Raw genomic sequence first — 16,299 nt, 5'->3', positions numbered from 1 at the left:
GAGAGAACGATGAAAGACTCCACAGAGAGAGCGATGAAAGACTCCACAGAGAGCGATGAAAGACTCCACAGAGAGAGCGAAGCAAGGCTCCACAGACAGCTCGATGACAGACTCAAAAATGGAAGTAAACACTCCATAGCGAATGCTATGCATGAACAAGACTATGAAGGTCTATCCACCTTATCTGCGCAACCAGCAGCAGACTATGAAAGTCTGCCAGCTTATTTGAGCCACTAGAAGAAGACTATGAAAGTCTACCCAGCTCATTTAACCAACAAGAAGACACGGAATGTCTACCCGCTGTATGTGAGAATAGTGACAATGTGATCACAATCGACATACAGGATATGCAGGATCACAGCGAGACTGACAGATCTTAGCTCGTCTGTACAGAAGCACTCAACAATCAGAGGAGGGCTACTCATGAGTCCAGAGAGACCACATCAATTGAAATCCTGAAGATTTTGACTCCAGAAGAGGAGCACCAAGAAATCAACGATGATTCAAATGAACCTGAAATTACTCCAAAAGATGAGCACCAAGAAATCAATAATGCTTCAAGTGAACCAGAATTGACTCGAGAAGAGGCGTACCAAGGAAACAAAGAAGAGGAATCAAATCCACCACAAATGACTGATGTCACCAACATCAATGCAACATCAGATCATTCTCACAATTCTCAAGAAGAAATGCTCAATGTAACAGATACCACAAAGGACACCGACACCAATAACTGTGACAATGACTCAAATCATCTACACGGAACACTCATTGAGCGCAACAAGAACAACAAAGACCACAAGAAGCACAGCAGAAACAAGAATAACAACAGCAACAACAAAGACAACATACAGCGCAACAAGAACAACAAAAACAACAAGAAGCATAACAGAAACAACAAGACCGACAGGAAAAACAACAAGAACAACAGCGAAAACAGCAAAAGCAGAAACAACAAGCATGACAAAAACAACAAAAAAAACGACAAGAACGACAACGAAAAAGACAGAAACGACAACAATGAAACAACGGCCTGTACAACATGGTACAACTCTGCACATGAAGGACAGTGCCACAGCACACTGCAAAACAATGGCAAGAGTACAAACATGCCATGGCATGGCAACAAATTTCACAAATTCACATTTGCTCCACAACAAACAAGCAAACCAGCTTTCAAGAAAGATGACATACAGAATCAATATCACAAACACAAGAAAAAGTCCAGGTCAGACAACAAAGATGTAACACAGAATTGCTACCGCAAGCATAGAAAAAAAGCATAAATCAGACAACAAAGTGATTTGACCATTCAAATACCTCATTGATGACTTCTTGGTTACTTAAACACAGGAACACTGACGACGTTCACAAAGAAATAACAACATCAACATCACCACTTCAACAAGTGAAGAAAGCAACTCGACTGAACAAACTCAAAATATGAACTCACAATTTTTTTTCTCATTAAGATTGGACTCATAAATATTAATTGGCTTTGTATAATCATCAAGATCATCACAACTTGTACATAACATCATTTGTCTACCTATTTCACGCAAGCAAAAAAACCTAAGAGGCGAAATGTATTAACATTTGACGGACTAACTCATTGATTTTATGTAATGCATTTGCAAACTGCATCCCTTATGTTTGTTCAATTTTCTTTACAACATACATGAAAATATGTAACACAAAAAAGGGGGATGTAGTGATTTCTATATGTGCATTTACACAAGGGGTTAATGTGTAATCAGTAGCACCACATGATCACTAGAGGGCTGGACCAACAGGGGTATAAAAGGCAACCACATTGGGTCTCTCTCTCTTTCTTGGGTGCACTGTGACCAGGGCAGTAGCAGTCTAGTTCAGATGGCTAGTGGAGTTACGTCTAGTTACCATAGTTAGATCTTGTTAACCTTATCACGAGTGTCAAAGTTAAAGTAAAGAACTCATGCAATTACTGTTATAGTTACTCAATAAACCTTTAGTTACTACTGGACGAGTTTGACTCTTCTGCATCAAGATTCAGAAGACCTCATCACTAACCAAGGTTTGAGTAGCGCGTTACCTTTAAAAAAAAAAATTTAGATTAATTTTTTCCAAACAAGGGGCAAATTAGCATGGCCAATCTTCCTACCCTGCACATCTTTGGGTCGTGGGGGCGAAACCCACGCAGACATGGGGAGAATGTGCAAACACCACACAGACTGTGACCCAGAGCTGGGATCGAACCCGAGACCTCGGCGCCGTGAGGCAGCAATGCTAACCCACTGTGCCACCATCGCACAGGGGCAGCACAGTGGTTAGCACAAATGCTTCACAGCTCCAGGGTCCCAGGTTCGATTGCCGGCTTGGGTCACTGTGCGGAGTCTGCGTGGGTTTCCTCCGGGCGCTCCGGTTTCCTCCCACAGCCCAAAGGTGTGCCGGTTAGGTGGGTTGACCGTGCTAAATTGCCCTCGGTGTCCAAAATTGCCATAGAGTTGGGTGGGGTTACTGGGTTTTGGGGATAGGGTGGAGGTGTTGACCTCGGGTAGGGTGCTCTTCCCAAAAGCCGGTGCAGACTCGATGGGCCGAATGGCCTCCTTCTGCACTCTAAATTCTATGGATGGATGGGAATGATGGAGATTGTTGCTTAGCAGGTGCATGCGGGCTGGAATAAGAGGAATAATTTGATTTGAGAGTTTGCAGGGCTGGCTGGAAGGCTCCTGTGGCGGGACAGCCCAGGCTGGCAGACCTGGTGATGCTGCAGAACACTAGTGCTCTTTTATAATGAAACATGGCAGCTGCTGATTGCCTAATAAGGAAGTGACAGGCTGCTTTTGGGCTCACGCCATCCCACTTGCGAGCTCTTGGCCATATAAGGCCAGGAGCTGCTCTCCCAGGCCCGCCATTGGCCGCCTCCCACCCCAACCCTGAGGTAAAAAATCTCCACCGGCGCCTTTTCCGCCGCACTCGACGGTTTCCCCCCTCCCGGCGGCCCCCCTGCCAGCCGGGCCCGGTCTGCCGCCTCGAAATATAGAAAAATAGAAGATTAAAACCGTCCCTCTCCTCCTCCTCCGCGCCCTCCGACCGTTAGGCCGCGGGGCAGCTTGGGATCTGTAGTCCTCCAGCCCCGCCCCGCTCTGCCCGCCGCAATGGCCGGGGCCGGCGACCGGGACTCGGCTTCCCAGAATGCCGTTGGGGAGCGCCGCGCAAGAGGGGAGGGGGTGACGTAGCCCTCACACACAGACACACAACAAACACGCACAGAGAGCGAGGAGAGAGAGATGCGCCTGCGCATCCGGGCGCCCTGCCATTTCCCGTGGGGGTCTGCCGGGAGTTGTAGTGCGGGGGGGTCTGCCGGGAGTTGTAGTGCGGGGGGGGGGGGAGGTCTGCCGGGAGTTGGAGGCGGATAATGGTTGGGGATAGGGCGGGAGCGGTGAGCGTGTCCGCAGATGGGCGTGTCCGGATCCTCGGCCCCCGCCCGCCCTGAGGCGCACAGCTGCGCGCGCATCCGCCGCCGCGCGCTTCTATAAAGAGCGGCGGCAGGTAGCGTCCGCCTCCTTCGTCTTTTTTTTTCTTTTCCTGACGGTTCTGTTGTTGCGCTCTCATCCCTTCCAGCCGCTGCATCCAGGAGGGCGTGAAGAGAGAAGGGGGTGGGGAGCAGTCGCAAGAGCCTTTTATTTTAAAAAAAAAATTACCGTCGAGCGGAGAGGAGGAAAGAATTTGCGGGACAGCCGGAAAGATTTTATAAGAGGAGAGAAAAAACCAATCGGGCTGCAGGATGGTGAGGCCTTTTTGTTTTGCCGGCGGCCGCCGTTATTTATTGCCTCGGTCGCTCGCCTCCCACTAACATAACGGTCGGGGGGGGGGACAGCGGCTTTTATAGTCCGGCCGCCCCTGACGGGAGTAGGGGGGAAACCCCGCTCCCTTGACCAATGGAAGGGCCGTCGGGGCGGGGGGACCCTCGCGCTTCCCCCAGGAGCGGGGGTGACGCGGGCGGGCCCCGCATCCGGACCGCGTTCCATTCAGCCGCCCGTCCCTTTGTCTGGGCTCATTAAATCTATCGGTTCTCCTCTTCCCACCCCCGCAAGCGGCTCGGTCGGCTGTGCCTTATTTTTATTTTGCACTTTTTATTGTCACCTTTTTTCTCTCCCGCTGCCCTTTTGTTTTCCCTTTTGCAGCCTGAGCTGCCCCACCCTGGTGTGCAATCGGCTTGCTGCTTCCCTATTGCCGAATCCCAGGACGGTCCCGTTAACTCCGCCCCAGGCGTTAAGATCAACAACATTTTTAAAGGTTGCGGGTGAACCCCACCCTCTTCCCACCTAAAGGATTGCCCCCCCCCCCCCACAAATACCCCCCTGAAAAATTGCACCCTCCTCTTGCCCCCCCCCGAGAGATTGCACCCTCCTTCCCGCCCCCCCCGAGAGATTGCACCCTCCTTCCCGCCTCCCCGAGAGATTGCACCCTCCTTCCCGCCTCCCCGAGAGATTGCACCCTCCTTCCCCCCCCCCGAGAGATTGCACCCTCCTTCCCCCCCCCGAGAGATTGCACCCTCCTTCCCCCCCCCGAGAGATTGCACCCTCCTTCCCCCCCCCGAGAGATTGCACCCTCCTTCCCCCCCCCCCCGAAATTGCACCCTCCTTCCCCCCCCCGAGAGATTGCACCCTCTTCCCGCCCCCCCGAGAGATTGCACCCTCTTCCCCCTCCCCGAGAGATTGCACCCTCTTCCCCCTCCCCGAGAGATTGCACCCTCTTCCCCGCCCCCCGAGAGATTGCACCCTCTTCCCCCTCCCCGAGAGATTGCACCCTCTTCCCCCTCCCCGAGAGATTGCACCCTCTTCCCCCTCCCCGAGAGATTGCACCCTCTTCCCCCTCCCGAGAGATTGCACCCTCTTCCCCCTCCCCGAGAGATTGCACCCTCTTCCCCCTCCCCGAGAGATTGCACCCTCTTCCCCCTCCCCGAGAGATTGCACCCTCTTCCCCCTCCCCGAGAGATTGCACCCTCTTCCCCCTCCCCGAGAGATTGCACCCTCTTCCCCCTCCCCGAGAGATTGCACCCTCTTCCCCCCCCCCCCGAGACATTGCACCCTCTTCCCCCTCCCCGAGAGATTGCACCCTCTTCCCCCTCCCCGAGAGATTGCACCCTCTTCCCCCCTCCCCGAGAGATTGCACCCTCTTCCCCCCCCCCGAGAGATTGCACCCTCTTCCCCCCCGAGAGATTGCACCCTCTTCCCACCCCCAAGAGATTGCACCCCTCTCTTCTCCCCCCCCCCCCCCCCCAGTCTTCGAAAGATGAATTTAATTTCCTGCTGTTCCTGTGAGAGGCTGTGCATGTTTTCCGCTGCAAAGTACTTTTTCAAAATGGCTTGCTGCAGCTTCTGCTGTTTGCTACCCTTTTGTGGGAGGGAGTGGGATCCGTGCACCTCAGCATCTGCCTGCAGTGGGGGAAGGGGGGGGGGGGGCTGTGGGGAGAGGATAGTTTTGTGGGTCGTGTGGTTTCCCGTTTTGATGACGGACGGGGTGTGCTGTGATGGAGAACTGCCTGCTCAAAATGGAGGCTGGTGTCGGTGTGTCTGCCTGGCTCTGGGTTTCTGCCCCCCCCCCCCCAGGTTATAACGGGGCTTCACTCTGAACTTGTGGATCCGCCGTCTGTGTTGCTGTTCATTCCTGACAGAGTCTGATTTTTTAAGCAGGTTTAGAACTCAAGCTGCCGTAATGGGAGCTTGTCCTGTTGTGGGTGGGGTCAGGATTTGAAGGACTGCATGGATACGAGAGAGAGAACCAGAGAGAGTGGGTAACTGGGCAGGAGGGTCACTGTTTCTGCCTGAGTAAGCAGGGAGTTCATGGCTGGAGATTTGTTTTGTCAGGGCAAAGCTTGTCCTTTGCAACTAACCTCGCCTTTCGAACTCCCTCCGGAGATGCTTGTTTAACGCGGGGGGGGGGTCTGATTGGGCAAGAATGTGCTAGCTATCTTTGATAAATTGACAGCTCCCCCAGAATTTACGGAAAGGGGGTGTTCTTGTGAAACCGTCATTTCCTTTCCAGTTTTGCTGCTGTCAAGTGGCTCAATTGGACTCTGCTGAAAGCAGAAGTTATTGTTGGAATGCTTCAATGTTGCAGCAGATTCTGATTCTGTTGAAAGATTCTGATTTGAAGTCGACACCGTTTTGAGATTGGTCTCGGTGCTGATCAATACACTCGTCTCCCTCCGCACAAGCGATGACCACATTGCTGCCGTTAAAACCCGGTGAAATCGAAGCTCCAGTGACCAAGTGTCAGATACTTGCCCTAATAAGGTCAATCTGAAAGCAGTGCATCATCATCCAGACAGTGCACCATTTCACTGGCCTCGGGATCGATTCTGCTCCAATCAGGGGGGACACGACGAGCGCCAGGAAGGAACAATTTGACTCTCGTGAACAACGGGGCAGTTTCCACGTGAAAGGAAAAAACACAGCGAGACTCTGGGTCTGTCAAATCCAGACCATCCCTTCAATCTGACCCTGGCACCTTGGAGGAGACTCTTCTGGGCTCTGATTCCCACCCACCTCGGGCAGTCACCGCCAGGTTTGGTGTGCCTACACTGCTCAGAACCCCATTGTTTCTTGCAGTTCCATGCCAATTGTGTCTCTCCTCTCCACCCTTTCCCTATCTCCCTCTCCCTCACTGCTGCCCATCCCTGTGCAATATCACAGGGGCTTGAGCCAAACCAGACAAGTCTTCAATACTGATAGAAAAACACAATGCTGGATAAAAGGCTTCAGCCAGCCTGGCAGCGTCTGCAGAGTGAGATTTAACATTGAGTCCACACTTCAGCCATGTATGTGGGTGGCTCCCCACAGAGGCTGATGGTTTTCCCAGTGTTTCTACTTCCGACTTCCAGCATCGGCAATATTCTTGCCTTTTCAATCCTGTTCCCACTTGCCGCCTCAAGATCCTGTGTTGCTGGATAACTTCCAGGAAAACACTGCATTCCTGAGCTGCACTGGGAATGTGAGCATGTATGGTGTGGTCAGGATGTGTGGTAATGTTTGAATAAAGCTGCTGAGGCTTGCTGCACAGCCTGGGGCGAGACCTGGGTAGTAGCTGCTATAACGGGTGAACATTCAGCACAGCAGCTGCACAGGATGTTGCAGAAGGTGCTGTTCTCGCGCCACCCCCTACCCCTGCGCTAGAACCTTGTTTCTCGAGAAGGCAGTGGCGTTTGAAGGGCACTTGGACAGGCCTAACGCATTCAGGTGGAGTTGGACTGTTTTTGTGAACGGGGAAAATATTTCAACACATTCAGTGGAATTCTTTCAGCGGACAGCGGATGTGAGAGGGTAGATAAAGGGGAGCCAGTAGATGTGGTGTATTTGGATTGCTACTGGGGTCAGACAAATGGGGTGGGGGCTGCAGAATTCTGTGAAGCGCTGATCTACGATGCGCTGGTACATGACTCAAAGTTCGTACGCAGGCGCAGCAAGTGAATGTGAACACAAACTCTGACTGAAGGGACGATCCTTTAAAACCGAGATGAGGAATTCCTTGAGCCAGAGGGTGGTGAATCTGTGGGACTTCTCGCCGCAGAAGGGGCTGGTTTAGCGCAGTGGGCCAAAACTTTAGCACTTGTAATGCAGAACAAGGCCAGCAGCGTGGGTACAATTTATACCGGCCACCTGGAACAGGTGTCGGACTGTGGCGACTAGGGGCTTTTCACAAGTAACCTCATTGAAGCTTACTTGTGACAAGCTATTATTATTAGAAGGATGTGGAGGCCAAATCACTGAGTGTCTTTAAGATGGAGATAGATAGGTTCTTCATTAGAGGATCAGGGGTTATGGGAAGAAGGCAGGAGAAGGGGGATGAGAAAATATCAGTCTTGATTGAATAGCAGAGCAGACTCGATGGGCCGAGTGGCCTAATTCTGCACCTATGTCTCATGGTGTTATGTTGGTCTTTAAGAGGAATCAAGGGAATTGTTGCGATTGCACTTTAGGGAATGGAGAGAAGGTTTGCTGGCTGATGCCTGGGATGAGAGAATATTGAGAAGGTTGGGCCTGTACCACGGGCGGGGCGGAGGGGGGGGGGGAATCTACTTGAAAGGGTCGATGCCAGTCTCGAATTTTTATGTCCAACTCTTTTTTTTTTTTTGAGTGGCGGTCTTGACAAACCACTTCAGTACGTGTGGATGCATTTAGAATCATAGAATTTACTGTGCAAGAGGAGGCCATTCGGCACGTCGAATCTATGCTGGTCCCTGAAAGAGCACCCTGCCTAAGCCCACACCTCCACCCCATCCCTGCCTAACTACAGGGCAATTTAGCACGACCAATCCACCTAACCCGCGCGTCTTTGGAGTGGCAGGAAACCGGAGCGCCCGGAGGGAACCCGCGCAGACAAGCCGGGGGGGGGGAACGCGTGGACTCCATACAGTCACTCGAGCCAGGAATCGAACCTGGAGCGGTGAACCAACTGTGTTGCCTATCTCTCTCTCTCTCTCTCTCTCTCTCTCTAGCTGAACTGTCTGCAGAAATGAAAAAGCAAAGCCACTCCACTTAATGTCTGCCGCTGTGTCTTTTTTCCTTTGTGTTTTGAATCTTAGTCATCTGGGGTCACAGTAGCTGATGAGGTGGTGAACTGTTTCAACGAAATGAAAGTGCGAAAGTCGTGCAGCCAAGAGGAGATGAAGCTGAGGAAGAAGGTGATCTTCATGAAGTTAGACGACAAGAAGGAGAAGATAATTCTGAATGTAAAGAAGATGATTCTGGTTGGACAGGTTCAGGACAAATCAGTTGCTGATCCACTGCGGGCCTTTATTGACATGCTTCCGCTGACGGAATGCTGCTACGTACTCTATGATGCATCCTACGAGACAAAGGAGTCCAAAAAGGAAGAGCTGATCTTCATTCATTGGTGAGCTAACTTCACTCAATGGCACATCAGGGCACCACCGACTGCTCCTGGTCACTGCTGTTATGGGCCAGGGTTTAGAGAACCCCAAAGTGTATCATGGAGTTAACCAGACCCACAACTTTTACTAGATTGTGGTGTGGGGAGCACACGGCCCACTCTACAGGTGTGGTACAGCAGAAATGGAAAGGTGTTTTAAAGCAGAACAATGTTTATTCTATGAACTCCAGTTAACCTTTTTAAAACATAGTGAACATCTTAGCCACCATCAATTCAAATACAAACCCCCAAAGACTACAACACAAAGTATCCTTTATGCTTTCCTTTTAACATCCATACGACTTAAAAACACCTTTTACCAGGTGCACATCAGGTTCAAGTCATTACTGAAAACATTTATAATTCTGAATTCACCAAATGATCAAGGGATAGTCTTTTGATGGCAGAGAGAACAGCAGTACGCCTGCTCCGTCTGGCTTCAGCTCCAACACTGAAAACGAAACTAAAACATACCCTGCAGCAAACAGCCTAAAACGAAAGGAAAAAGCTGACACAGCCCAGCTCTACCCACTCTCTGACATCACTGCAGTAATAAACACTCATTTCTTAAAGGTACACTCACATGATCCCCCTCAAGAAAAAAAAAATAACTTCAAGATGGTTCCATTATTCACCGTTTCACTATCCTTTAAGAAATGTACACAGTAAATATACTTTTTCGTTTCAAAAAACACAGCAGACAGGTATAATAATATAGTCCATTTTTTTCGTTAGCCTTCCTCCAACTGAAATCCTTCTCGATTGACAGTCTCTTTGAACAAGGTCACTGCACGATCCGTCCATTTCGCTATGTCTCAGCATTTCTCTTTAAAGTCAGATACTTTGGTTCAGTCTGACCAGAGTCCCTTGCAATTCTCCAACACATGATTATCACAGCTTTCAGGCAGTCAAATGCCTGTTGAAAGTGCACTGTCCACTGAATTTTTTGACGTTTCTTCAAGTCTATCAGTGGAGCAACCATGCTACAAAGATTTTTCACAAATGTTCGATCAAATAACTCCATCAGATGGTTTAAATGTTCTTTCCATGTCTGGCTGAAAATTACCAGATCGTCGATGTGTACTGCACAATTGGGTAATCCTGAAACAACTTTGTTAGTTAACCGTTGAAATGTGGCTGGTGCGTTTTTCATGCCAAATGGCATAACTTTGAATTGGTATATACCATCTGGAATCGAAAGCTAAAATCTCCTTCGCCCTTTCGGATAAAGGTACCTGCCAGTAACCTTTTAAGTAAATCCAGTTTGGAAATAAAAGCTGATTGTCCCACTTTCTCAATGCAATCCTCCAAACGTGGGAGAGGATAAGAGACCGTTCTTGTAACTGCATTAATCTTCTATAGTCCACACGAACTGTTGGGTACCGTCTGGTTTAGGTACCATCACTACAGGGCAGCACGGTAGCATGGTGGTTAGCATAAATGCCTCACAGCTCCAGGGTCCCAGGTTCGATTCCCGGCTGGGTCACTGTCTGCGGAGTCTGCACGTCCTCCCCGTGTGTGCGTGGGTTTCCTCCGGGTGCTCCGGTTTCCTCCCACAAAATCAAAAGATGTGTGGGTTAGGTGGATTGGCCATGCTAAATTGCCCGTAGTGTCCTAAAAAGTAAGGTTAAGGCGGGGGGGGGGGGGGGTTGTTGGGTTACGGGTATAGGGTGGATACGTGGGTTTGAGTAGGGTGATCATGGCTCGGCACAACATCGAGGGCCGAAGGGCCTGTTCTGTGCTGTACTGTTCTATGTTCTACGGGTGAGCTCCATTGGCTGAAACCCACTTCAATTATGCCATTTTTATGCATACACTCAATCTCTATGTTAACCTGTGCCAATTTTAAAAGGTTAAGTCTATATCGATGTTTGATTGGAACAGCATTTCCCACATCTACCTCGTGTACAGCCATTTTAGTACTTCCCAATTTATCTCCACAAACTTGCCCATGTGATATCAATAACGCTTTCAGGTCAGTTCATTTTTCCTCTGGAAGGTAACTCAACAATTTATCCAAATTTTTAAGAACATCCTCGTTTTCCAATTTAATTTGAGGTATGTCAAATTCGCAAGTCATCTGCATTGGGTTCGTCACGGAGTTAGAATCATTAAAACCTCCTCCTTTTTCTCCTTCCCTTTCAAAGTACCTTTTAAGCATATTCACATGACAGTTTTCCTTCTATCTGGCGTTTTACCACATAATTAACCTCACTTAATTTCCTTTCAATCTGATATGGGCCACAAAACCTTGCTTTTAACGCTTCACTTACCACTGGTCACAATACTAAAACTTCATCTGCACTGGCAAAACTACGAACTTTGGATTTCTTGTCCGCTACCTGTTTAATCACATTTTGTGCAACTTTTAAATGTTGTCTGCCAATTCACCTGCTCTATTCAATCAATCCCTAAAATTTGACATGTAATCCAATAATGTAAATTCTGATTTCTCACTCACCAATTTTTCCTTGATCAATTTAAGTGGTCCTCTTACCTCATGACCAAAAATTAGTTCCAAAAAAACAGAATTTGGTTGACTCATTAGGTACGAATGGAAGTCGCTACTGAGAAGATTTATAATTCTGAATTCACCAAATGATCAAGAGATAGTATTTTGATGGCAGAGAGATCAGCAGTACACCTGCTCTGGCTGGCTTCAGCTCCAACACTGAAAACGAAACTAAAACACACCCTGCAGCAAACAGCCTAATACGAAAGGAAAAAGCTGACAGCCCAGCTCCACCCACTCTGACCCATCACTGCAGTAACAAACACCCATTTCTTAAAAGGTATGCTCACTACAGATATTTATATACACACACCCATTTCTTAAGGTTACACTCACATGACACTACATCTATTTTGTCAATCCGCTTTATCATCTTATGCCTCAGTTACATCTATCATTCTTGTAAACTCTTGTGGTGGGTGGGGGGTTTATAAAGCAAGTCCCAAGCCAAATGTGGGCCATCAATATTAGACAGTGACTGGCCATCCAAAGGGGAATTTGGGAGATAGCAGGGTTGCGCTCACCCCTTGCTCGGGGTATAGTGCCGGTACGTTCAAAGGGGGAAGCAGGATAGACGGGCTCTTTTTAAAGGTGTCTTAACAGATTTTCTCTTCTCCCTGCCTCACCAGGAGTCCTGATAAAGCGCCTGTTGAACAGAAGATGATCTATGCCAGTTCCAAAGGTGCACTGAAGAATAAATTAACTGGTACGGCATGTGTGCACGGTTCCTTTTCCTCTTAACGTCAATTATCTGGGCTCCTTAATTATCAGGGCTTCCGCTCTGTGCGCTGGCTGCTCAACTGCGGAAGTGGGGAAACTCTGACGTTCGCTCGATGCCTACTCTCCTCCTGCGCGGCGCGCGTGTGGTGTGACAATCCACGGACTGCTGCACGTTCCGGTGCCTACTGTCTCCCGCGCAGTGTAACAATCCGCAGACTGCTGCACGTTCCGGTGCTGACTGTCTCTCCCGCAGTGTAACAATCCGCAGACTGCTGCACGTTCCGGTGCCTACTGTCTCCCGCGCAGTGTAACAATCTGCAGACTGCTGCACGTTCCGGTGCCTACTGTCTCCCGCGCAGTGTAACAATCCGCAGACTGCTGCACGTTCCGGTGCTGACTGTCTCTCCCGCGCAGTGTAACAATCCGCGGACTGCTTCACGTTCCGGTGCCGACTGTCTCTCCCGCGCAGTGTAACAATCCGCAGACTGCTGCATGTTCCGGTGCCTACTGTCTCTCCCGCGCAGTGTAACAATCCGCAGACTGCTGCACGTTCCGGTACCTACTGTCTCTCCCGCACAGTGTAACAATCCGCAGACTGCTGCACGTTCCGGTACCTACTGTCTGTCTCCCGCACAGTGTAACAATCCGCAGACTGCTGCACGTTCCGGTGCCTACTGTCTCTCTCCCGCGCAGTGTAACAATCCGCAGACTGCTGCACGTTCCGGTGCCTACTGTCTCCCGCGCAGTGTAACAATCCACAGACTGCTGCACGTTCCGGTACCTACTGTCTCTCCCGCAGTGTAACAATCCGCAGACTGCTGCACGTTCCGGTGCTGACTGTCTCTCCTCCCGCACAGTGTAACAATCCGCAGACTGCTGCACGTTCCGGTACCTACTGTCTGTCTCCCGCGCAGTGTAACAATCCGCAGACTGCTGCATGTTCCGGTGCCTACTGTCTCTCCCGCGCAGTGTAACAATCCGCAGACTGCTGCACGTTCCGGTGCTGACTGTCTCTCCCACGCAGTGTAACAATCCGCAGACTGCTGCACGTTCCGGTGCTGACTGTCTCTCCTCCCGCACAGTGTAACAATCCGCAGACTGCTGCACGTTCCGGTGCCTACTGTCTCTCCCGCAGTGTAACAATCCGCGGACTGCTGCACGTTCCGGTGCTGACTGTCTCTCCCGCGCAGTGTAACAATCCGCAGACTGCTGCACGTTCCGGTACCTACTGTCTCTCCCGCGCAGTGTAACAATCCGCAGACTGCTTCATGTTCCGGTGCCTACTGTCTCTCTCGCGCAGTGTAACAATCCGCAGACTGCTGCACGTTCCGGTGCCTACTGTCCCTCCCGCGCAGTGTAACAATCCGCAGACTGCAGCACGTTCCGGTGCTGACTGTCTCTCCCGCAGTGTAACAATCCGCGGACTGCTGCACGTTCCGGTACCTACTGTCTCCCGCGCAGTGTAACAATCCGCAGACTGCTGCACGTTCTGGTACCTACTGTCTCTCCCGCGCAGTGTAACAATCTGCAGACTGCTGCACGTTCCGGTGCCTACTGTCTCTCCTCCCGCGCAGTGTAACAATCCGCAGACTGCTGCACGTTCCGGTGCCTACTGTCCCTCCCACGCAGTGTAACAATCCGCAGACTGCTGCACGTTCCGGTGCCTACTGTCTCTCCTCCCGCGCAGTGTAACAATCCGCAGACTGCTGCACGTTCCGGTGCTGACTGTGTCTCTCCCGCAGTGTAACAATCCGCAGACTGCTGCACGTTCCGGTGCTGACTGTCTCTCCCGCACAGTGTAACAATCCGCAGACTGCTGCACGTTCCGGTACCTACTGTCTCTCTCCCGCACAGTGTAACAATCCGCAGACTGCTGCACGTTCCGGTGCTGACTGTCTCTCCCGCGCAGTGTAACAATCCGCAGACTGCAGCACGTTCCGGTGCCTACTGTCTCTCCCGCAGTGTAACAATCCGCAGACTGCTGCACGTTCCGGTACCTACTGTCTCTCTCCCGCACAGTGTAACAATCCGCAGACTGCTGCACGTTCCGGTGCTGACTGTCTCTCCCGCGCAGTGTAACAATCCGCAGACTGCAGCACGTTCCGGTGCCTACTGTCTCTCCCGCAGTGTAACAATCCGCAGACTGCTGCACGTTCCGGTGCTGACTGTCTCTCCCGCGCAGTGTAACAATCCGCAGACTGCTGCACGTTCCGGTACCTACTGTCTCTCTCCGGCGCAGTATAACAGTCCGCGGACTGCTGCACGTTCCGGTATCTGCTGTCTCTCCCGCGCAGTATAACAATCCGCAGACTGCTGCACGTTCCGGTACCTACTGTCTCTCTCCCGCATGGTGTGACAATCCGCGGACTGCTGCACGTTCCGGTATCTGCTCAGCGTGGGGGCAGCCCCCACCCCCCCAAAACCCACCGCCTTTCTGGGGAGGAGGCGGAGAGGATAAAACAATGCGACTGTCAAGAGATGCTTCGCCCCCAAACTGATGCGTGTTCTGTTTGCGTTTCAGGGATCAAACACGAGTGGCAGGTGAACGCGATCGAAGAGTTACTGGACCAGAGCGAGCTGATGTCAAAGCTTGGAACTCGAGTCATTGCATTCGAATCTCAGAAGCTAGTCTAGTGCCAGTACATTGAGCTTCCATGTTTAAGTCTGTGCTGTGGGGGGGGTTTTTTTTTTTTGCTTCCTTGGGTACCTTCAGTTTTGTATGTGTCTTTTGACTTGCCTCCTCTCTGCGCCCCCTCCCCCCAAATCTTTTACTTTAACCTAGGACCAGTAATCAACAGGACCCATGTTCTGGAACAAGGGGCTAAGGAGGGTCTGTAGTGAGAGACTCGACGGCAGATTGTCAGTATGTATGACAGCTCCTCCTTCCCTCCTCCCCCCCCCCCCCCCCCCCCCCCCCCGCAGGAATGGACATGGTGCATTGAGATCATTGATCGCACAACCCTGAATTCAATAGACCTTCCCAGTCAGCTCCATCTCCCTTAAATTCCAAACACTTAAATCCAAGTGGTATGGGATTTGATTAGCCGTACTGCTCCTCATTCCATGTCATTCACTTTCTTTTTGCAAACATTCCTGACGTTTTAAACCAAGGTTCCATCTGCCCGGATTAGGGGGGGGTTGACCTCTATCTCGCTGCGTGTATCATGTGACCAAATTTTCATTGTGGGGGGGGGGGGCGGAGGTTAGGGACCTGCCAATTTGGAGCATCAAGAATCATCGGTGTGTCTTGGAAATGGTTAATCATGTGGATGGGTTATTGGACCTGATCGTTTCTAATGTGGAAGCAGAGTTATTAACCATCAAAATAAATTTATGGATATCTTGGTCTATTTCAATCGTGAGCACTTTACTTTCGCACTGCTACCTAGGGTAGCTCCAGCACGGTGTTACATACAGAGTAAAGCTCCCTCTAACACTGTCCCCATCAGACACTCCCAGGACAGGTACAGCACGGGGTTAGATACAGTAAAGCTGCCTCTACACTGTCCCCATCAAACACTCCCAGGACAGGTACAGCACGGGGATAGATACAGAGTAAAGCTTCCTCTACACTGTCCCCATCAAACACTCCCAGGACAGGTACAGCACGGGGTTAGATACAGAGTAAAGCTCCCTCTACACTGTCCCCATCAAACACTCCCAGGACAGGTACAGCACGGGGTTAGATACAGAGTAAAGCTCCCTCTACACTGTCCCCATCAAACACTCCCAGGACAGGTACAGCACGGGGTTAGATACAGAGTAAAGCTCCCTCTACACTGTCCCCATCAAACACTCCCAGGACAGGTACAGCACGGGGTTAGATACAGAGTAAAGCTCCCTCTACACTGTCCCCATCAAACACTCCCAGGACAGGTACAGCACGGGGTTAGATACAGAGTAAAGCTCCCTCTACACTGTCCCCATCAAACACTCCCAGGACATGTACAGCTCGGGGTTAGATACAGAGTAAAGCTCCCTCTACACTGTCCCCATCAAACACTCCCAGGACAGGTACAGCACGGGGTTAGATACAGAGTAAAGCTCCCTCTACACTGTCCCCATCAAACACTCCCAGGACAGGTACAGCACGGGGTTAGATACAGAGTAAAGCTCCCTCTACACTGTCCCCATCAAACACTCCCAGGACA

General features: G+C 50.7%; 1 protein-coding gene across 1 annotated transcript; it reads left to right on the top strand.

Moving 5' to 3' along the window:
* Positions 1-3,529: 3,529 nt before the first annotated feature.
* Positions 3,530-14,834, top strand: LOC119958974 (cofilin-2-like). Its single transcript, XM_038787502.1, has 4 exons — positions 3,530-3,769; positions 8,570-8,880; positions 12,058-12,134; positions 14,670-14,834. Exons 1-4 carry the CDS (start codon positions 3,767-3,769, stop codon positions 14,780-14,782), a joined length of 504 nt encoding a protein of 167 aa, XP_038643430.1. The 5' UTR covers positions 3,530-3,766; the 3' UTR covers positions 14,783-14,834.
* Positions 14,835-16,299: the final 1,465 nt, after the last annotated feature.

Source organism: Scyliorhinus canicula, chromosome 31 (assembly GCF_902713615.1).
Source record: "Scyliorhinus canicula chromosome 31, sScyCan1.1, whole genome shotgun sequence".
In the NCBI taxonomy this organism is placed as follows: Eukaryota; Metazoa; Chordata; class Chondrichthyes; order Carcharhiniformes; family Scyliorhinidae; genus Scyliorhinus; species Scyliorhinus canicula.
This window is presented reverse-complemented; position numbering and strand designations above follow the sequence as displayed.

Coding starts and splice junctions, on each gene's coding strand:
- LOC119958974 (XM_038787502.1), top strand. Junction 8,881..12,057: donor GAGCTGATCTTCATTCATTG/GTGAGCTAACTT, acceptor CTGCCTCACCAG/GAGTCCTGATAAAGCGCCTG. Junction 12,135..14,669: donor ACTGAAGAATAAATTAACTG/GTACGGCATGTG, acceptor TTTGCGTTTCAG/GGATCAAACACGAGTGGCAG.